Below are 23,364 nucleotides of genomic sequence, written 5' to 3'. Positions count from 1 at the left end.
ACCCACTGAGCCCCACAATCTGGTCCTACATTCTCCTTCCAGTCACAAGAAAAACACTGCTGACTTCAGTGGCTCACAAGACCTCACATCCCCAGGTAACACTTAATAAACAAGCAGAACTCCCATCTTTCTACTCACAGCATCTACTACACCACTTACGCAGTCAATGGACAAAACTGTAGACTGGAAGTTAAATTTATGAAGGGTAAAATACAACAGAATTTGATGTCCATGGAAAAGCAAACATCCAATTTACTGTCTATTCATCACAGGACTTGATTTTCAAATTTAACTCATTAAAGCCTCCACATTTCATTTCAAGGCAAGCTGCTATAGGACTTCCAGGCAACTGTATCTGCAGGAAAGCATCCAACCAACTCGCTTGCAAAGAAAAAAACCATGAGAGCTCTAGATTTCAGAACCAAAGTGCACAACATGGACTTAACCTCAAAATTGCTCCCTACAGAATTTTTGTCCTTCAGCTCCTTCGTACACATTTTTTCAGTGCCAGTTGAGAAAGCTGCATTTTCTGTTGTACTACAGACAGTCGATGAAGATTCAAGTCCTGCTTAGCAACAGAAGGAAGAGCAGATCAAGAACACTACATGTTTTCTGCCTATTATAATCTCCCCAGCAGAAAAAGGAGGCATAACCAATTATCCCTTTCCCCTATATTATCAATGAAGTTCATCCATGGGCTATGTCAAAGCTATCAGAAGTGGAGATCAGGGTAGGGGTGAGCTTGTAAATAAACAATCTTTCTCATTTGGAGCACATGTTACCATAAACCAGCTTATTCCACAGGGCTGATGGGTAGCGTGCACACACAAGTAACTGACCATTTGAGTATTTCTAATCTACCTGAGACAATAACCCAGAATATTTGCCATTTCCAAAGCTAGCAATCATGACTCCAAGCAATGTGGAAGCAGCTGCATGTGCAGTTTACTTTGATGAAGTCATATCCTGTCATACCCTGTAGCGTCTGGGGTTACCACAAGTATCTGACTTGCCACAAGAATCAGTGTGAGAGCCACCATCACCAGTCCTGGCTCACAGCTGCACACAGCCTGCACAAAAAGGGACAGCTTTTGACTGGGCAAAGCCTTCTAGCAGCGGGAACACAGATTACAATAAATTTATAGCCTTCCATGACAACTGCTTTTATAGTCATGCTACTCTGCTACATTAGACTATGAATTCCCTTTGTCAGATTTGAACACTTGCTGCTAAAAAACTTGAAGTGTAAGTACAAAGTTCTATTCATCTCTGCGCTGTCACCTACATTGCAGGAATGTCTAGGAAATATCATTTAATATCATATATATGGGGAACTTTCACAGCAGTGGATGATTTCATTCATTACAGAGGAAGTGAAACAATTTTCAAGCATCCTAGAGATTATTTAGAATAGTTAATTACAAGTCAAATATTATAATGGTTTGTGAAAGACAAAATCCTTTCTGTCTTGTAAGAGACGAGATCACACCTATCCCCAGACAACCTTCAGCAGTTCCAGCCACAGGCTGGGCACAGCCAAGAGAGGTGTAAGAACTAGACACATTTGCTTTTATAGATCTGCTGCAATGGAAGAAATACCTTTCCAAATACTTACCTTACAGAGAGTAATCTGCATCCTCTTAACCCAGTTTATTTAAAAGTATCCCTCACTAAGCCTTTTTGTCTTTCCTGCTCTACTTAGAAGATAAAATTACCACCTTGTATGAAAGTCACATTTCTACATACTTATTGCATTGTTCTTCTCTCACTGAGTATTTGTTGTTAAATATAGCACAGAAACTACACAAAAGCCAATCTTTAACGAAGTATTATCAAGATATCACCTCTTCTGCACAGGGATAACCTAGCTAATCATACACACCACTTAAGAAGCATTAGATAACAGTGAATTCCTGACTGCTACATATGTGTACAGACAACTATTTCAAAAGGTTCCTATAAGAAAGAAAATATCCTGCCTTCTCACATATTATGGACAGATCAAGACAGTTTTGTGGCTGCAGTTCCAGTCAAAGTCCCCAAGGCCTTGCAGTATCATACTAATACTATGGTAATATCTAAAACCTGCAAAGTATCTTTAAAGCATATGAGATGACACAGTTCTAACTTGCAGTCTAACATCATAATATTCTATTTATAACATCTGACTCATCTTGCCAGAAATAATTAAATATTGTAAACAGAACTTGGATTTAAAGGAAAAAAATGCCAAGAAAAAAAATTAGGGCAAATCACTGCAGAGAATTTCAAAAGTAATATCTTTCCAATTGCGTGTTTTTCAAGCAATCTCATAAAACCTCTACAATTTTCTTACACAGTTCAATGCAATTTTAAAGTCTCCCTGTAATTGTTTTATGATAACCAGTCCACAAAACATTAAAATACTTTGTGTAAGTAGTCAACTAAAATGCAATGAAATGAAGAAGAGATTTATCTGATTACAGACTGTGAAGAGCTATGCAGAATGTCAAAAAAGAAGCATGGCACTTTCTATTGCTACCTTAAAATATTTATTTCAACCTATTAAAAATTCTTACAAGTGTATTTGCAGGTAGTCAAGGACTACAGAGCCCTCTAAGCATCTCTGACATGATTTGACACAACAAAAACCAACTCAACTGAGCACCTCCCAAGGCTGAATAAAAACAAATTTAAATTTGAAATATGATGCTGTTTCTTACTTGTATTTACAACTTAGTATTGGAACAGAAGTTTCACTGGTCCTTTAATTATTTATGGAACCTGCTGCTGGGAAAATTCTAGACCTTGGGTCTATGTGATAAAGATACTTCTAGTGAGCCTCCCAGGCCTGGATTTCACTGCTCAACCCTGCCTAGAAAGAGCTCTAGAAGAACAAGGGTTCATTGCATGGCTCTTGGTACTGTCACAGCTCTGGTAACTTCCATTAACAGCAAGTAATACAATCAAACCTCAAAGCTTCTGCTGAATGCCCTAGAGGTTCACAGAGCCTTTTTTTTTTAATCCCCAAGACATATTAGCTGTCAAAGACCAGAAGTTCAACTGTTACCAGGTGACACGATGCTGAACAGAATTTGCTCCCACCTGCTCTCCTGATTCCTACTGTCACTAAGCCTTCCAGAGCATCTTCTGAAGGAACCTACCAAAAACTGACAATCTGCATTCTCACAGAAAATTCAACACTTGCCTTATTAAAGACAGCATAGTCTGAAAGCTGTAAGACTGGTACTGCACCACATCACCCCACAGTCAACACCAATTCTGACCTGTGACCCAAGTTACAGATGTTTTGTCCTCCTCCTCAATTTGTTGCCAGTTAACTCTAAGCTATGGTGACAGTACAAGTAAAGTGCTTGAAATAGACAGTAACAAGGGAGTCACCTCTCTATGGATGTAACATATACCCAAACACATTTAAAAAAGGGGCTGTATGTGTAACTGAAAGAATGAGGTGCTTAAGCTGTAGTAGACAGCATAGTTTCAGCATGCACTGAATATGCTTTAAGAAGAATTAAAAAGAAACACTCAATTTTAAATTGTCTAACCAAATCTCTTTTCTGCTCCCCATGCTTGTATTTTCCCATTTGAGATGCTATAGTTTCCTTTTTTATAGTTCTATGTATTTCAAAAAATTTTTATGAGTCAATATAAGAATATAGCAGACTTTTATCCCAACCACTTCAAAAGGGTTGTACAAATTAATAAGTAATACTGTAAGTAATGATGATGTACATAGGTTGTCTCTCTCTGACTCTTCAATATAGATTTGGGGGTGGAGATGACTTGGTTTTGGGTTTCTTGTTTTGGATTTTTTTCCCATGTTTTTGTTAAAGAAACATGCATGATAAATGGTAGCAATTGAAAATTTACTCTGGGGAGAGTCAGAGTTTCTTGAGTGGTGGGAGAGTGTTATGCCCCCAACTCCAATAAACAACTTTGGTCCTCACTGTTTCTAGCCACAGCTTCTCTACTCTTCCACAGAGCAAAATGAGCAAACCTGTTGTTAAATTTCGCAAGAAGCAACAGTTGCCTCCGTTGAAGCCTGTCAAAGTTACCACGCATGAACTCGACACTCACAGGCACAGTTCTATTTAGAGATCCTCTTCACAACAATGGGCTAGAAAAATTTTTAAAAGCAAACTAAATTCAGCACAAGTTAGCAAGGATCTCCTGAAAAACTGTTTCAAGCACTGATTATGAGGCTTAATACAAAGAATCAATTTTTTTCAAATCCATGTCAGGTACTACAGACACATCAACTTCCTTTTAAGATCTACTGCACCCCCAAGGTGAACTGAGTGTCTGAAAATGTTTTGGCTGCATCCAATGGCACTCATTTCCACTATCACACAAGTTTGGAAGATGTACTTCAGCAAAGTTTCATTTTAAAATATAGGAAAAATGCATGAAGTGGATGAGATTTTGTGCCTTGCTGTTTTGGAATTCATCTACATATTATATAATGCAACATGCTATCCTTGCTTCATCACAGCACAAGTGAGCAGCAGGAGATTCACACCTTTAGCTGGTTCACAAAGCAGTAAGTAATTAAGTGACTGCATGAGCCAAAAGATTCTGTCACATCAATTACATATGAAAATGACTAATAAGCACAATTGCTTCTAACATGTTCTTACCTTGATAGGAGTGCTCAGCACAAGAAGGTTTCAGTGTACAAAGTCAAAGTCAATTTTAAGGCTTACTTTAAAGTAAAATCTTCCCATCCCACTGGGCATCCCTCTCTCATTTCCATCTCCTGGGGATTTTCCATACCAAGTGCGAGTCAAGTCCATTGGGCCCATACCTTATTCCTGCAGCTCTGATTTCTACATCAAAGCTCAGTATGGACTGTTACTGTCTCAAAAAGCAACATGTAGGAAAGTATCCAGCGAGTTTCTCACTCTGATGAAGATCTGTGAGGATCCCACCAAGAATGATTTAATATAACGTATTAGCAGAACAGAAAGCATATAAGAGCAGTGAAAAAGAAACAGGGAAGTATGAAACACAAACACTGGGAGTCTGGGAAGCCCAAATTCAAATTCTAGTTCTTACTTCAGTGTGAGCTTGGTTATGACAAGGAGGGTTAGATACAGAAAAAGACAGGTTTGAGACTATGAACTAATTTTAGTTTCCTGATCCCTACATGGAACTAGCATCATTGACAGGTATTAAGGACTCATCAGGCTTCACAACCACTAAAATGCTGAGAGAAGAGCTTCCTGATCAGCAAATAGAAAGTGCCACTGACAAAGGTGTGCCTGAAATCCTGCCTCTCCCCACTGCTTGCAAATGTTGCCCTGGAATGACACAGTTACATCCTCCTTCATTCCTTTAAAAGAAATAACATGCATCATTCTTTTCCTTTAAAGCTTAACAAAAGGAGAAGCTGGCAATGTTAAGCCCCCTTTTTAATACAGTGTTACAACAAGAGGAACACTCACTCTTCATTCAGGAGACTCAGACTCAACTGCCTGCGAGGCTGAAATCCACATCTCGCACCAGGCACGCTGAAGATGAGGCCATTCCCACCAGGAGATGCAGAGAAACAGCATGTGGGAAAAGAAACAACTACCACCCATATCCCAGTGGGTACACAGGCCAGTGGGAGCCTGACAAATGTTAAATAAAGAAAATAGTTCTTGGTTTTGAACCCAATTCTAATATGTGGGCTGTAAAGTCAGGTTCCTTCCTTTCCTCCCTCTCCAGGCCATGAATATTTAATTCTTTTATGCAAACTGGAAGAGTTGCAATGCAAGGTTAAATTAGCCTAAATAACCTTGAAATCCTTTAGTGAAGTTGGGCCTCAGAGTCAACTCCCAATCTGTAGAGAAATACCCCTCTTACATGAGGAGCTCTGTTATTACTTGTATTAAAAATACTGTGGGGTACCACGACAAAAAACTTGAGGTTAAAGTGGATTTAACAAAATTTATACTTCTGGTTCACCTTTCTCTGTTAAGAACCAAGGTTTAGACAGTCCAATTATTTAATAAATGTTTGTTCCTCAATTTTAAATGCAAAATTCTTCCTGGGAAAAGGAATCTGTTACAGTATTTTCAAAGTTTTATTTGGTAACACAACACGTACATATGCTGGCACGTTTGCTGCTCCCCTAGTTCCTTAAGTTAATTTAAACTTAATTAATACTACTTTAGCTCTATTTTGCAGCAGGCCAAGCTCCCTACAGACCAGCTACAGGTATATGCCAAGTCAGTGTCTCATTCATATGTCATAAAGCAACCAAAATAAACAGACTTCTGGAAGCCTGACAGGACTACTAAGTTTCACTTTTAATTCTCAAAGTATTTTATGAACTTCCTTCAACTCATAACCCTACAAATCATTCACATGGTTGGAGTCAGTGCAGAAAAGCTGTGTCTCAGTGATCAGCCTGTGCAAAAAACAATTTCATGATCTTGCTCCAGAGGGAAAAAAATAGGATAGATTACTCTTTACCCTGCCAGCTAATCTTTAGAATCTGGAAACCTTAGATGCTTGCATTTTAAGAGGTAGAAATAAGACCAAATGTTTGAAAATCCTTATTGGTAAAATCTTTACTAGGATAATGTGTATGTTTATTATTGTAAATGCTGTTTTAGCACTTGAATGATTTGCCTATTCAGAAAAACGAATTACATATCCAGCACAACTATTAGATTGGAACTTGGCAATGAAGTAACAAGTGATTTTTCAAGTGCCTAAGAACTTAAGAAGATGGCAAAACAACACAAGTGAATCCGAATGCTGCAGCACAGCTGCCTATTCCATCTTTCTTCCATGCCACTGACTTTGATCCTAGAAACTATATTTTCCAAATTTCAGCAACATTAGGAATGCGACAAAAAACAGCCATTTTTATTCAGACTCAATACGGATCACTGTCTCCCAATCCAACTAGCCCATGACACATTGCTTTAGCTTTCATTTGCTGCTTGCAGCTCACAAGTCTGTAAGTGCTGAATCAGATCATCTCCTAAAGTCACTGGCAAGTTCTGCCTCCCGTGATTGTAAACCATGTTTACAAACCCAGTCTTCAATTTCTAACAACATCAAATAAATGACCTGGGTCTAACTGCTCCAGTATTTAAAACAGCTGGGCCTGTTCTCTGGCACATGTCTCAGGCAGTCAGAGGGAACCAAGAATCAACAATATTAAGAAAGGCTCTAAAACTTTCTCTGTTATAAAACAATTGTTAAACTGGAAAAACAAAAAAACAAAAATTAACATCACAAATCAGACTCATCGCTTCCTTTTTTCCAACGCCTGTTAGAAAGTAAATAATAATCTATAGCTTTCATTCATCATCTGCTTACAACTCCAAGTAGCATTGTTACTCTTGCAACAAACTAGGCCGTAATGGGCTTTTGCTAATCACAGGTGAAAGGTCACTCTCATTTAGCAGAGTACCAAGCAATAAACACAACACATTGACATGATAGAGAAAGGGATCAGTATCGAAATACTGACATGGATTATACCAAGAACAAAAATTATTCTAACTTAAGACAAGATATTATCAGTGTTGATCACAGGGCTTCCTTAGGACAATTTATAGTCTAAAGACAAAAAAAAAAAAAAAGCCACATAGAAACACAGTGTAGACAGTCTATGCCCTAGCTCGCAGTTTTCCGAATATGTACTACTTTAATAATAATGCTAATAACACCAGTCACTGACAGGCCACCAGTCCTAAATCCAAACCGACAGGAAACACTGATCATTTCTGCTTCCCATGCCTGACCCTCTCCTAAGTAGTTATGAGCAAGAAAACTTCTCCGCGCACCTTTCTTCAAGAATGAATCACACTCACCTTCTCGGCAAAGTCGCATTGCTTCTCGGTTTCTTCCATATTCCTTGAAACTTTCTTCTAATGCTGTTCCTAAAACCAAAAAGCCACAAGATCTCAATCCATGGAAAAGCCAGAAGGTAGGGCTGACCCCCCGTTCGTGACCTGTAGCCCATTCCCCCGTGGGCACACACAGGGACACGACAGTAAACACAGGAGCAGAGGGACTGTCAGCGGCGGGATGCCTCACCTGCGGCGGGAGCTCCCCGCCCCACGCAGCGGCTGAATCGAGGGCAGGAGGTGCCGGGCTCCGGGGACCGGCTCCGACCTCCTCGCACCGTGTCCCGGATTACAGGAACTGGGGCAGGCGCTGCCCGCTCCGCGCCACTCTCGAGCCCGGCCGGCGGGCGCGCACCGGACCACGAACTCGGCCGGGAATGCTGGGGGTGGGAACGGACCCAGCCTCCCCGCCGGGCCCGGCACCCCGCCGTGTCGTCGCGGGGCCGCGCCCAGGGCACCCGCAGCCCCGCGGGGTGCGCTGGAGAGGAGCGGGGTGGGAGGAGGAGGGGGGGGGGGGGGAGGGGGCGGCCACTCACCGTCGTTCCCGTGAAGTTTAGCAGCATCGACCCAGTGGCTCCAGGGCTGCCCGAGCATCGCCTCGGGGCTGGGCAGGGACCTGCGCTCCCCGACAGCCGCCATTGCCGCTGCGGTGGCGGCGGGGCCGGCGCCGCTCCCGCCTCCTCCGCCTCCTCCCTCGCCGTGGCGGGGCCGCCGCTGCCGCTGCCTGGCGGCCGCGCCGCGCTGCTCCCTCCTGACGTCACCCGCGGCCCGCGCCGACATTCTTTCCGCTGCTACAATGTAACGAGAAAAGTCAGCGGCCGCTTAAGGTGGCGCCGCGCTCTTAAGGCAGCGCCGCGGCGCTGTCAGACCGCCCGCTCGCTCTGCTTCCTCCCCGCGGGGAACCTGCGGCCCTGCGGCGGCGCCGACTCACCTCTGCGGCGGCCCAGGGGGCAGCGCCCGGGTGCCCATTATTGTGCGGGGAGCGCTGCCTTCCTCTTCACCATGTAGGTGAGGCGCGCTTGTGTTCGCGCTAACAAAGCGGCGGAAGGGAGCAGGGGCGGGCAGGGCTACGCCGCCTGCCAGACGTACCCCAACTCCATGGGCCGCCTCGCTCCCTCCGCACCGCGGCCCCGCGACCCTACAAAAACAACGGCCGCATCACAACCCCGCCTGGCGCCCGCTGCCCCGGCGAGGGGGGCGGACCGGAGAGCGACGCGGCGGGCGGAGCCGGGCGGGCGCGCCCCGCCCTAATCGCCGGTCCACCTTAAACCCGGCGCCTCCTTAAAGGCAGCGACGAGCAGGAAACTCGCTCCGGGCGGGCTTGTCCCAGTCCCTTCCCTTCCCTTCCCTTCCCTTCCCTTCCCTTCCCTTCCCTTCCCTTCCCTTCCCTTCCCTTCCCTTCCCTTCCCTTCCCTTCGCTCCGCTCTTTTCCCGGGGTGGCCGCCCAGCCCCGGGCTCAGGGGGGATACCGAGCGAGTTTCCTGCGCGCTGCTGCCCTCGTTATACCCCTAACCTGTCACCCAGGGAGAGGGTCTTGGCATTGGTATTCCACATTTCTTTTTTAAACAGCTTTTTTTTTTTTTTCCTTGACTAAACTTTGCCATGACGTTGAGCCGTGCTAAAAGCGAGGATTAAAGTACGCTGTTGTACCAGGTAACTCTTAGTAACAAAGTCTAACTTTTCCAAAATCAAGTTCTTTGATAAAAAAAAAAAAATCTGGATTTAGAATTCATTTATTACAGGGTTTTCTCTTCACTGAAGTGTTCAAGTACCAATGTCAAATTAAACTGTCAGGCTATGATCTGCAACGATTTCTGGCTATGCTTGATGCCACTGTCAGTAACAATATCCTCGAAGAACAGCTAAAAATATATAAACCTGATGTGCTGCCTCCTCTTCAGATACTCGAGAGCACGGGACTGACACTATCAGTGGAACTGCTCACAGATCTCATACATGTACTTGCAAAACTACATAGCAGAAATAAGAACTGCAAATGAATTTGTTTAACCTGCCGAGGTGCATATACATGCAGGCTTAGCTAATTTTCGTTTTCTGTTTTCATTTGAAGTGTGAGACAAGCTAGAGATGTTTCTTTTCAAGTTTATGCATATAAAAGATCTATAAATTCAGGCCTATCACACCATAGTCATATGGGATAGGATAGGCTGTAATTATAAGAATAGTTTCAGTGTTCCACCCAACTGATAATTTATGTCACACTCAGAAGTTATCTCATAAAACTGCAGATATAATACAGAATAGCTAGCGTGATTTTTCTCTCCCCCTGATCACTGCAAGTCTAACTTAACTCCTTCATAAAAGGCCAACACCATAAAATTTAGGCAAAGAGAGCAACACTGGCTTCCACTGCAGACATTTGCAGTGGAATGGTTAATTATCAAAGGCCATCAGCCTCTTGAGCTATCTGATATTTCAGACAGTTATACTGGCTCTTCGCTGCCCTGTCTGTAGCTTCCCAAAACTCTTCATCTTAGTATGAGCATGAATAAAGGTGTTCATGGAATCAGAGTCTAAAGATGAATGGAGGGCATTATTGTTTGATTAATTATCAAATAGCATACTTTATGATATAGAAAACTACTTATAATTAAAGCTAAGAACATCACTGGAAGAAAAATGTCTGTCAGGTGCTGAACAATTTCTGAACAGAACATCAGCTTTTTTTTTGTGGTAAAGAAGCCAGATAGGAAAAAAAGTCCATGACTGATTTCTTTCAAGCTTAGTTCTTCAACAGTGCTTCACAAATGGAGTCCAAGATTAGCATCCATAGCTGGATTCAGACACCAGCCACAGGATAAAGCAAGTTACAGACAGACCTATATTCTCTGTGTCAAATATTCTCATTTATATTACAAACTTCATTCATGCAGTTCTCCTTTGTCCTGGAATAAAGCTGTCAGAAAGCTGCCTCAGCTGCAGTTTGAAAAAGAAACCTTGATATGTCCAAGTGTCCATCAAATTCATAAAGGGTTTTTCTGTTATTTACTTTACATAAATCATAAAGCAAATATAGTGACAAGTGACCAAACAGAGCCATAGAACACCATCACCTACCCTTTAACTGACAGTCAAACGTGGCAGATCAATTTAATGTTCGCACATCACAGGATTCTTTTCTTTAAACATTACCAATGTATTTATGTCAAATTATGCAAAAATTGGCAAAATTACATCAATTAACTAACTACATTAACAAGCCAATAGATTATCAACTTCTTCATTTCTAAAGCTGACACTCATCAAGTTACTCAGAAGTGCCTCTTGCTTCAGAAGTGCCAGCCACACACGTAAAAGCACATGCCACTGTTACTTCATACAGCTTTGATTATCCCCTTTATGGCTCTTCTCTTTCAATCTGGCTGTTACATTTTTTTCCCCTCCCTCTTTCACGACTTTTCTTCTTTCCCTATATATTCCCACTCAAGATCTAATTCTGCAGTCTGGGCCTCAGCCTGTCCTTTAGTAAACCTTCCGCTACTGAAGTATTTTCTCACTGTGCCATGACTACATCAGTGTTCCAATAGAGGGAGGGAAGTGGCAGCAGAAGGACCAGTTCATCAGTTCAGTGCCCAAGACCAATTAGTCAGACAGCAGAAATAGGGGCAGAAGCAAAACTAATTTTACAAGAACTGGAAGTGGCGAGAACTTTCCTTTCCTACAAAATCATTAGGCTGAATGTGTTGTTTGGGTTCTTTAAATTAAGCACACTAGTTCGATTTTCTTACTTTGTTTCCATAATGCTGTACATGGATGCATCAATTATTTTAGGCAAAAAAAGGGAAACCCCTGAAAATCCATCATGTTAGAAGGAGATCAGAATTGAAAACACATGTACAAGCCGTAGACTTTAACAGATGTGACTCTTACAAATCTGAGACATCCAGTTAGAAGTGTAGTCATCCAAAGCTCCCTTGGTGGTCAGCAGAGACGAGGGGATACTTCTGGGATCAGTTTGGTCCCTCCTGGCACAAAACACTATTTGAAGAAGCCCTTCTCTTCCCACTGACCACAGAAGTAGCCATGGGTGACCACACACATAAATTAGGCATCTGCATTGGACATCCAGAATTAAGTGGGGTGAATCTGACCAGGAGTGGGGAGAACGTTCAAGTGTGGAAAACTGCCCAGAAGCCAATGCTTCTCTTTAACAGAACAAAAACGAGCTTGGAAATGCCACTAGTTCTAAGAATTTATCTGAGGAAGCAAAATAGCCCAAACAGTAGCATTGGGACTGAGCCAATGTGTGAAAAACCATTAACTGCTCATACCTGTGAATCAGAACAAGTATTCCGCAAACAGAGAGAAAACACAAGGAGGACTTAAGCTCAAAGAGAAAGTAGAGAAGGAAAAATATGAGGCAGAAAACAGTGGATGACAGAGAGAAAACAGTCAAATAATGATGTGAAGAAAGCATAATGAACAAACAAAACATGTAACACAGCCTGCAAAAGCAAAGAAAGGAGACAAAAATAGAAAACAGAACATACAGAAAAGGAAAACCCACAGTTTTAAAGCTAACTAAGTAGATTTAAAAATATATTAAACATGGCTGATAACATAATGATTAAATGTATACCTACAAACAGCATGCAACTGCAGAAAACTGCAGTGGATGATTATTTCATGGCATGACACTGCAGGCATTTTTTCACCTGTACCAGCAGGTTTCATTCTTTTGCCAGGTGGTCCGGGAAAGCCGTTCAAAGAGGGAACACCTACTTCAGCTGTTCAGTTAGAACCTGTATGACAGCCTCCGTATAGGACCTGAGATATGACAACTCTTAACTGGAATGAAAAAGGAAGGATGAATCTGCAGTTGAACTCTTTTAAGAGCAGAAGTACAATGATACAGTTCACCGATGATTTTCCACAATGGAAGTGAAAGGATGTGAGAGTTGAAGTGCAAAGGGTGAGACAGGGAGAATCCATGGGGGTGTCACTTCATCAGTACTCAGAAGAAAGAAAAGAAGAAAGGAAAATAGTGAATTCACAAAAAGTCTGTGAAGGAGAAGCTCTGAGGGGCATTATGGCACTAAACGACATCAAGCAAGTTAATTCTAGCCAAAAGGTATGAAATGACCAAGAAGGGCTTAAAAACTAAGAACAAATAGACTTGTTGGTAGATGGGATTCAGGATAAAGTGACAACCCGAGCAGCTGACATGCTGAAGTCCTGACCCTCCCATCAGCTCCTGCTGACAGCGCTGGAACAGGGAGCACATTCTGTGCATTTTAAAATGTATATCCAGTATGAGAAGTGTAAGACTATAATTGGGCAAGTATGGAAGCAAGAGATAAAAAGTTCACATAAATCTGAATATCCAGACGAAGACAGAACTACCCAGCTGCAACAAACAGACCATTTAATTTAAGCCCCATTATGAAAAAATATTAACACACTAAGAAAAACCCATTATGGTAACCTGTAGTTTACTCTGACATCCAGGAAATTAAGCAACTCCTTTTATAACTATACACAGGACTGTGGTCCTGCAAAATAATACTAATCATAAGCAGCACACAATAAAAAATTATATAAGAAATCATGCCAGCCTATTATCCTTTTTCCCACAGATCCTGGGAACAGGTTGATGTGTATAATTTTATTTATGAGTAACATTTCAAAGGTGAAAGTGGAGATGCTCAGAAGCATTGGGACATAGCTACTTTAAATGCTGGAATATAAATTATTGTGCATACCTACTATAAACCACCTGTACCAGGGGAAAGAACAATACTGTTAAGATTAGAAGAGTAACTTAAGGTATCCTTTTCTGAGAGGGAAGAACTGGGGAATGGAGGCTAATAAGTAAATCTGCAAAGAATTCTGCATTAGGATGAAAATGCAAAAGATGACCCTAAACATTTATCCAAACATCACAATAACACTTTTACATCCAAATTATAAGACAATGTCATTGCCATGCATTAAGAACCTAGCAAAAGACTACAACCACTTCCTTCTTTAGTTAACTTTCAAATATGTCTGCAAGAATTAATGACACAGTGATCTAAAGCAGAATAATGAATAGAGGAGCACAGATCTTTGCCCTGCTAATGTCACCACATACTGTCAATTCTTGAAGGGAAATTTACAGAGAAAACACTCTGTTGCGATACAAAGTTTCCAAGTGTTAAAGGTAAATAGGCAAAACTACACAAAATACAACCAGTTAATGATCTGGAAATCAAACTAATGTTTACGAATTTTACATAAGGTATTGAAATCACTTTTTGAATTTGAAAATGTTAAAACAATTTCAGTAACCTAACTGTGCAGATGAATCATTTTAATCAGAGGAATCATTAACAGGTATGACCTTGTAGATTCTCATTTATACACAGAGAATATGATATTACAGCCTAGAATTATTCAAGTACACAGCTATTCAGGCCAATTGTAACAAAACATTATTACTGGATTTCCATTTATTGAAACCAAAGCACTTAATGGGGACAATTTGGTACTACTGATCTGCTGGAACCTAACTACCATGCAAGGTTTCATAACCCTGCCTGTTTTCTTGCCAGTTTAAGACTCTGGGTCCAAGCACAGCTCACAGGACTCGAGTTCCTTGAGGCCATAGCCACGCTACCTATGATGGGAAGCTACTGAGGCCCCATACCCTCAGGTGTCTGATGTGCTTTCAACATCAAACCAAGGATCCTAAGAACCCTGGCACAAAGCAATTTCAATTTAAACTTTCTTCTCATGTTTGACTGCTATCTGCTGATGCTTTGATGATGCTACCTGCTCTGACCACATGCTTAGCAAGTTAACAACAAAATATTACCCAAATTGGACATGGGCAGGTCTGTGGGGCTTGACAGGATGCACGTGAGGGTGCTAAGAGTTTGAAAGGTCACAGATGGGGACCATGAGATTGCTGGCAAACTGGCTAAACTGCTGTTCTCAAAGGTTGGGAATGGCTCAAAATCAAATGGCAATCAGTCACAAACAGAGTTCCCTGGGGATCAATATTGGGCTCAATCCTATCTCATATCTTTTTGTATTATCTGGAGGATCGGAATAAATACATCATCAAGTTTGCAGGTGACACAAAAACTTGGAAAACAAATAGATCCACCAAAAGTGTCCCTATGTACAGAGATTGTGACAGGCTGGAAGACTGAGCCATTTCAAGAGACACATTAAAAAACTGGACAGGGTCCAGCAGAGAGCCAACAAAGTGATTAGAAGGAGGGAAAACTTTGTGAAAAAATGAGAAGGAATTGGGTTCGTTCAGCCTAAAGCAGAGAAGATTCAGGTGAGATGTAATCACAGTCTTCCAAGTAAAAGATAATTACAGGAAAAATGGAGGTAACTCTCTTCACAAGGAACAAGGTGACAGGGCAAGAGGCAACAGGCAAAAGTTGTTTCAGAAGTTTTGTCTAGATACAACAACAAAATGTTTACTGTGAGGACAACTAAATATTGGAACAGGCTGCCCAGAGAAATTGTAAACTCTCTCTTGCCAAAAAATATTTAAACCTTAGCTTGACCAGGCCTCAGATAACCTGCCTTAAACAGAAGGCTGGAACAGATGATGTCCAGAGGATTGTTCCAATCTAGACTTTCCTAGGATTGTATGAAAGCCTGATAGATGATACGGCCCTATTCAGTGATGAGGAGCAAGGAAAGAGAAAGAACAAAGCCAGTTTTTGCAACCCCAGACACTCTGGGTTCATTAAGACAGCCACCTCTCAGGCTGCTAGAAAATCCAGGGAAGCATTTTGCTATAAAAATTTCAGGTATTACAGTTTCCAGTGTTACATATTGCAAGATCCAGGCTGTAACAAACATTCCTCACAGTTCTTGAGCCTAGGTTAACTCTGCCACTTAAATAAGCTCTGCAGACCAGATCCATGCTACTGTAATGGCCCTTTCTGTTGCAACCTATTTTAGAATATACTAAAAGGTGATTTGCCCAGCAAATACTGGCCAGACTGCAGTAGTCTGGATTCTTCATGTCTGCGCATAACAGTGAAGTCTTTTTTTTCATGGAGTTGAGCAAAAATATACAAAATGGTGAAATGCACATGATGATAAAGAGTAGAGATAAATGTAAGGGAAACAGAGAAAGAAACAGATAATCTTTCAATGAATTAGCAGTACCTGATAAAATAATCTGTACCAGCAGCCCTTCAGACAAAATTTCAATTCATTATCATAATTTTCTCTTTTTTCTAACATTCTGCAATGAACACTAGTCATGCAGAATAAACCCACTCTGTTAGGCAAACGTACAGTCTTACCTCAGATTACAATTCTACTTTCTGAATTTGTAAAATAACAGGACTGACGCAGCTGGTAGGCTATGGCATATGCCAGAGCCTAACAGCCTTCAAATGCTTTAACATATGGAAACAGAAAAAATAATTATTCAGAAAATGAAGGTTACTTCTTCTAAAATATAAAAAATAATAAATTTAAAATACTGATTCTATTATATTCCCTATCTGCCACAATTTACTTTTCCAAATCACTTCACCTAATTGCTTGAAAGATATAATCCAGTTTAGTTTCATTTTTTGAAGTTTGGCAGTTGAATGCCAAGTTGAACTCCTTTTAGGTTGACTGTAAGGTTGCTTTATTCCCCACTGAAACACACATTAAACATCTGCATTTTAAAAAAGTCTCCCCACTGCATCTGGGAACACTTCAGACTTGCTTTGCAACCCTGCTAATATCCTGTTCTCTACACTTCTCACATCTAAAGCATGAGAATCTTTTGCTTGAGGAAAATATTTGGTTAAGCATGTCACAGTACCTTGAAAGTAGGGTGAATCGCTGGGTTGATTTATCAATTTATCTTCATCTGTTCAGATTTTGGAAGCTTATCCTAACTTGTACCTGATTAATTCTGAAAGAAAAGAAAAAGAGTACAGCACTAAGACATCTGAAACCATAACTCTGTTTCCTAACGATAAATGTATCTATTTAAAAGCTAATATGAAGCATTTTATCAATTTTACAAAAACAGTTTGTGCAATGGATTTCAAATTGAAAGGTAAGCAGGGAGCTGTTATGGTGTCTTCTGTACAGAGCAGCTCTCTAAATGGCAGTCTGACATTACCAGAAAGGTATGCATTGGATGAAACCTCAATCTTCAGCCCAGTTACTGCAATTGCATCGACTCTTACTGAACAGATTCTCAAGCAGATGGTTGTGTCTGTAACACAAGCTGGAAACACAACAGGGCTGGATTTTCTGCAAAGGATTTTTCTAAAATACAGCACAACTCCAAGAACAGGGACTTTACCACCATGCCACAGAACGTGGAGAGCTAAAAACGATCCTTCATGTAATCAACATCAGGGACTATCACTGTACCACTAATGAAGAATTTACAGACATGTATAGATTGAGGCCTTCCCACAAACAGGACCTTTATCATCTCAAGCTCAGGTTTTTAAGATCCTTTCATTCAATGCTTTTAAACTGGTTTATATAAACTAAACTTAAGCCCAGTTTGCTTTGGTTTAGCATAAATCAATGCCTAACTGGTTAAAGCTAAACCAAAGCCCCGTTAAAACTTAGAAAAAAGTACAACTATTTTCATGCACAGCTTATATTTAAGATCAATTAATTGATTTTTACAAGTGCTTTGAAATGAAACTGCTGATCATTTTTTCATCACTAAAAAGCCATGAAGATACATATAAATAAGCCAACATAGCACTGGGACTGGATGACACTTCAAAGAAAACTATTTTTTTCCCCTCAAAGGACTAAAGTACAGACAAGAGGAATACAGTCTAAGAGGGCATCCACGCTGTCCCCCAGTCTGTAGGGCTCTGCTCCAGTGGAAGGTACAGAATGAAGCTTTTCCTGGCTTCTGGCTGCTCCTCTGGGAAGATGTCTGCTAACTAAATTTAAGTCTTTAAAGTCTTTTTATGCACTGAGGATAAACCCTTTTTTCATCTTTTCCTTTAAACTGTAGCTTAGTAGCTAACATTACCTCAACAAAGATCCTTTGGAGATATATTTACTATTTCTAGGATTGACTCTGCTCAGTGACATAACTGATCCTAACAAGAACATCCTCAGTTATATCCTAGTTACTGCATAAAATCCAAATTTTTCTTGTTTTCAATGGACAAGAATTGACAGCAAATCCAGGATTATTTTTTTCTCTCTTCTGCAGGCACTGTTTTGCTTTATGCTTAACAGAAGTGATCATTAGCAAATTTCTGCATTAGTAGAAGTCTCAGAAAATGCTGTATTTCCTTGTTACACATACAAATCTCACTGAATACTACAGTATAAAATTTTCTCTTCAACTCCTGCTGCTGCTAACTAGGAAAATGCAACACAGTGTTTATCAAAAATCCTTTTTGTCCTTTGTTAGTTTAGGACAGGAGACTCCAAACTGATATGGATCATCCCCTTCCCAGAAGATCATTCAATGTTTAGCCTCAAAGTCCCAAGCCCTTTGAGCATATGACCTACCTGCTGTGGAAGTAACTCACTCCCCTTCTCTACCCAATTTTTTTAGGGGATATGAGAGCTCTGCATGCAAAACACTCATTCTTTTATCCTGATGTAAATGTTACTTTCTCATAAAAGGCAAGTTCTGTTCCTTCATGCAAAAATGAAAACAAAAACTATAAAGCAGAAGACATCTCAAAAGACTTATAAGTCTAGAAATAGGGTAGTAAAGAAACAGACAAGACAAGGGTGAAGGAAGAATCAGCAAAAATTTTATTCCCGTATATAAAAGATCAGAGCATACTATGTCACCACCTGTGAATTTTGCTGTAGGGATTACACCTGCAGTTGAGTTTGAAAGAAGTTAAAAGAATAAGTTTCAAAAGAATAAATCGACACCTTAATGACCCTTTGAAGAGAACTCTTTCTCCGGAAAATGGGTGGCAGAGAACAGGAATGATTCTTGTTGAGAATTTACAGCAAGTCAATTACAACCACAACTGTCAGTAGAGAGTAATGCAAGGAAGTCATGGGATGATTGAGAACAAGCCAGGTGGAGCTCTCTCCTTGGTACCCTGGAAAAGGGAGAGCTAGTTGAAAGGTGGAAAATGACAAAAATAGCCAAAGCAGCAATCCAGGAAAATAGGAAAAGCCCTGCATTTCCAAACCAGTGAAGCATTATGTCACTCTCATTGCCTGACTATCAAAGAAACTTGGATGAAATTGCTACTTAATACTTTGAAGAGTTACTGATATGCAAGACAAAAAAAACACAGCCTGGCAGAGCAAAAGCTATACTCCAGTCAAAACTGTATCTACACAGATTACATATCATATAGGAGAGTTACAATTATGAATGCATATTATCCATTTAAGGGGAAACATATTTACATAAAAATTGTAATTGCAAATCAACTCACTAAAATAAAGAAAATGGAAATGTACGTGATAGAGCATCCCTAACTTTTGAAAGCATCAAAACTAATGCCTCAGCTATCACATTCCTTTAACTCTGTTTCTTTTCAGGTGCCAGAAATATGCACCAAAGAACGTGCCTAAATTTTGGAACACTCTTTCATCTATGTTATCTACTAAACATTCAAATTTAAGATAAAATACAAAGGTTATATTTATATAAACAAGGATGTGAACATGCAGGGTATAATCATACCCAGTACTGGGCTTCATTTAGGCATTTTATAGGTCTGGGGATAACCTCACAAGGTCTCATTCTGCCCCTTGGAGAGGCAGGAGCAGGAGGTGTGTGTGGAGGGAGCAGGAGCCAGGCAGCAGCAGGCCAGGGGCTGCTGGCAGCTCAAGGGTAAATCCCAGCAGTTCTCGGGCTAACCCTGGCTGTGCTGGAGACTGACTCTGAACTCACCAACTACAGAATCTCAGGGGGTCAAAGACGGTATCAGAACCAACAATTGCATAACTGGCCCTGCTAGTCTCTCCAGGAGACACAATTCTTCACATCTTCACAGACTTAAAAACAACTACCAGCTCCGTGCTTCAGAGATTAAATACCAAACTTCCGTAAATACCAATTACAAAATAACAGCTTCTCAAGATTTCATGTATTTCCTATATTCCTAACACCAATAGCAAGTGTTTCTCAGAATTAACTAAATATTTACTATTATTTGTGCAAACACAAATGCAACAGAATACTCAGTGTAAAATATAATAATGATACAAGTTATTCTGAAACTATTTCAAACATGCATAGGTATCTTAATTAATAACGAGAAAGGTCAAACTTTAATAACTAATACACTAGTTACTACATAACTAATACCTTAATAAATGGAGAAGCAATAACACCTTTTGGATAATTGATAAAAATTGCAAAATAATTATGTACAGCAAAGTGCACTTGATGGGTCTTAACTTTGTCCACCGTAATTTTCCTTTGTCTAATGACAACAGGCAATGACCAGCTTTCATTATCTTCCTCAACAAATCATGTCATCACTGATTTTATCTTCCAACAATTTCTCTCTTAACTTAGAAGTCTTCTTCAGCAGTAAGATTAACAAAATCATAAGAACCCTCTGCATATTCCACTTCAACAATTTAAGTAAAACCACACAAAGCATTGAACAGAAAGGTAAAAAACATACCTCGTTTCAGAAATAATGCAAGATTTTCTATAAGCAAGTATTTTGTCTTATATTTCAAAACACTTACATCTTGCAGTATGATTCATGCCACTATTTATTTGCAAGTTCAATCCATAAAACACATTATCTTACTGCAGCAAACTAAGATAAATATGGACAGTTGAAATTATGTTAATACATTTCTTTTAAAATGGTATTTATATATGTCTGTAGAGAAGAAAAAGATATTTTCTGCATTTTAAGCCACAGGAATATTTCATACCAATTACAACTTGTATTACATCAGAAACAAACAATGAAAGCATTGTAGATAGCAGTAAGACACTGGACATAATGATTTTCCATTTTTAAAATTTAAAAAAATCCTGACTGGAGCATTTAAAAGGGTGCGTGAAGTAAAACAGTAATGAAGTAAAAAACTAAGAAAAATATACAAACAAATAATATAAACGTATTTTTCAGGACAGAAAGGCACAGCTAATCAAGGCAATTGAGAGTACATGAATAATATGATTTGCAAAAATTATTACTGAGCTTCTCTGTTAAAGGTAATATTATTCAAACAACACTGTCACAGTTACTGCAGATTAAGGTTTTCAAATGAGTTCCTTGTGTATATCATTATTTTGAGTGGCTGCATTTTATCTGTCTAATTTTAAATTACTGCAGGCAGATGAAAGTCATCCTAAAATCTCACTCATAATTCAGGTACCGTACCACTAACCTTAACAGAGATGCTGGTTCCTACACACGTACAACACTACTCCCAATGTAAACAAAGGACACTGGCATGCACCTCAGGCTAAGGATGCATTTTTCAAACACCTTTCTGACTGTTCCATTTTACGGTGATGCAATATGACCTACATTTTCAACGGCCAAAGAGAGACAGAGAGATAGAAAGGGAGGAGATAGAGAAAATAAAGACAGACAGACTTTTGCTGTCCTTATCCTCCGCCAACTACAGCTTTAACGGTCCCTCATGGGGGTGGTAATGGGCAAGAATAAAAGCAGAATAACCTTATTGTAAATTCCGAATGAGAAGCTGAAAGATAGGCAAGTGTAAGAAATAGCAAATTTTTTTCCTAAAATCCTGTGAACAAGTACATAGTGACACCCTCAACAGGAAAGAGCAGAATCAATAATTTTATAATCAGTTGCCAGAACAAAGCTGTCTGCAATACAGATACTTATTTTACTACCTTGTATTTCCTCTCATGTTCCTACCACTTCATTTCCATGTATTCCCTTAAGATCTCAAAACGAAACACAAAATAATCCACATCATTATCAACATTTTTACAGACAGAGGAATTGAGGAAGGAGGAGTGATTTGCCTACACTTACATAGCAGGCCCAAGGCAGGCTTGGGAACACAAAGTATCCCTCTTCATTATCTCTGTCCTCTGCAATCTATTAGGGACTATGATACCTGTCACCCTAATATATAATCTTGACAAAATACCAGAATTATCTCTCTGTTGTATTTCTTGCACATGAACTTCACACAGAAATCTGTACTAAATTACCCCTCACTCTCAGAAAGCTTTCCCTCAGAAATGATGGTCCACATTTCTCAAACTGGCTCTAGAAATGCACTTGACTGAAGTGTAAAACTCAGCTCTGGAAATGTTAATGGTCTTTTTCATTATAAACACATGAAAATATAGATCTAATTAAACCTTTGGGTGGGTTTTTTTGGTGGTTTGGTTTATTATATTCTTCTGCAGATAAAGCACCTTTCTTTTCAAAAATCTGTAGTTTTCCACAGTTAAAACTAGTATGTTAAAAAATTAAAAGCTTGTTGCTAGGCTTGTATTAAGCAAAAATGAAGATCTTTTGTGTTTTGGTTACTCTTTTTTGGTGCAAAAATATCCTGCAGAATATCTGCAAAGTGCTTAGAGGATCAGAGTTCCTTTACTAGAGCTGGTAGCTAGTACAAAATCACAGTAAATAATTTCTTTATCTTTAAAATTGAAGGTCAAAACATGATCTTAAGTATACCTCTGTACATCCAGAATTACCTCAGCTCTTTCCAAAGAGTTTCTTGGGATTTGCAAATAGGTAAACAAGACTGTAATTTGACACTGTATTTGAAACCAGAGATCAAGAAAATGTATCGATTAATCCTGGGTTTGAACTGTGATTTTATGGTAACAGTAGCTTTCTTATCAAGCAGCATTCATCTCCTGAAGTGCAATCAGCCCTACACGGCAAGGGGTGAGAAATTGTTGCTCATTTGCTTGAGTGCTGCTGCTTTCTCCAACAGCAACTTTCTATCAAACTGTTTAGCCGTGATAAGGAGTTAGAGAGGCAAATAGCACCTATACCATGTGAGAGAAAGAAAAACCTTAAAGCCCATCCTACTTTAAAGAGAAGAGACAGTATGGAGAATCAAGAGACAGGCTGCTAACAACTATGAAGGAATTATCTGTATAATGATGGGAAAGAGTTTGGAAATTGAGAAAGAATGGACACTACAAGGAGGATGGGGATGCAGGTGGTAGAGTGGAAGACAAAAGGTCTTAAGCAAAAAACAGAACTATTTTTCCTTCAACACTTGCCAATAAGACCGTGGGGAAATCCTCACTCAATTAAATTAAATTATAACCACACATTTCTCCACTCCTATTATCCCTGACTGCACTTTGGTCAATCTGTTTTACTCTTTGAAACTGAATTTAGTGAAAAACTGGCATTTCTTCCATTATAAACAAATGTATGTCTGTTAATCTAGGACAGGAGTCGTGCTGATATAATAGAAATCTCTTCTGTATTGTCAGCATTACTAAAGCTCTCTTTTGTGAATATTTCACTGCAACATTTTCTGTCCTTTCTTTTCCTTTTTTTTTTTTCTTCCTTTCTTTATAGTATATCTGTTGCAGTTCAAAACAGAAAGCAGAAGTGACACTTTTTTTGCTGTCCAACAACATAAA

The 23,364-nt window shown here is 39.8% G+C and overlaps 1 protein-coding gene across 4 annotated transcripts in view; it reads right to left on the bottom strand.

Annotated features, from left to right (window-relative positions):
• The window catches only part of ATXN7 (ataxin 7), an 88,447-nt gene that overhangs the window by 53,176 nt on the left and 11,907 nt on the right, over window positions 1-23,364 (bottom strand). The window contains exons 2-4 of one of the 4 annotated variants that reach the window (XM_082289111.1): window positions 16,645-16,737; window positions 8,387-8,641; window positions 7,815-7,883 (exon numbers count right to left, since the gene is read on the bottom strand). In XM_082289111.1, the coding sequence (XP_082145237.1) occupies window positions 7,815-7,883; window positions 8,387-8,630 (313 nt within the window). In that variant the 5' untranslated portion in view covers window positions 8,631-8,641; window positions 16,645-16,737. Of the gene's footprint in view, window positions 1-7,814; window positions 7,884-8,040; window positions 8,339-8,386; window positions 8,642-8,781; window positions 9,036-16,644; window positions 16,738-23,364 lie in introns of those variants that run through there. The other 3 variants (XM_082289110.1, XM_082289112.1, XM_082289113.1) reach the window with 3 other exon arrangements.

The sequence above is a fragment of the Coloeus monedula genome, assembly GCF_965178545.1.
Source record: "Coloeus monedula genome assembly, chromosome: 11".
Lineage (NCBI taxonomy): Eukaryota > Metazoa > Chordata > Aves > Passeriformes > Corvidae > Coloeus > Coloeus monedula.
This window is presented reverse-complemented; position numbering and strand designations above follow the sequence as displayed.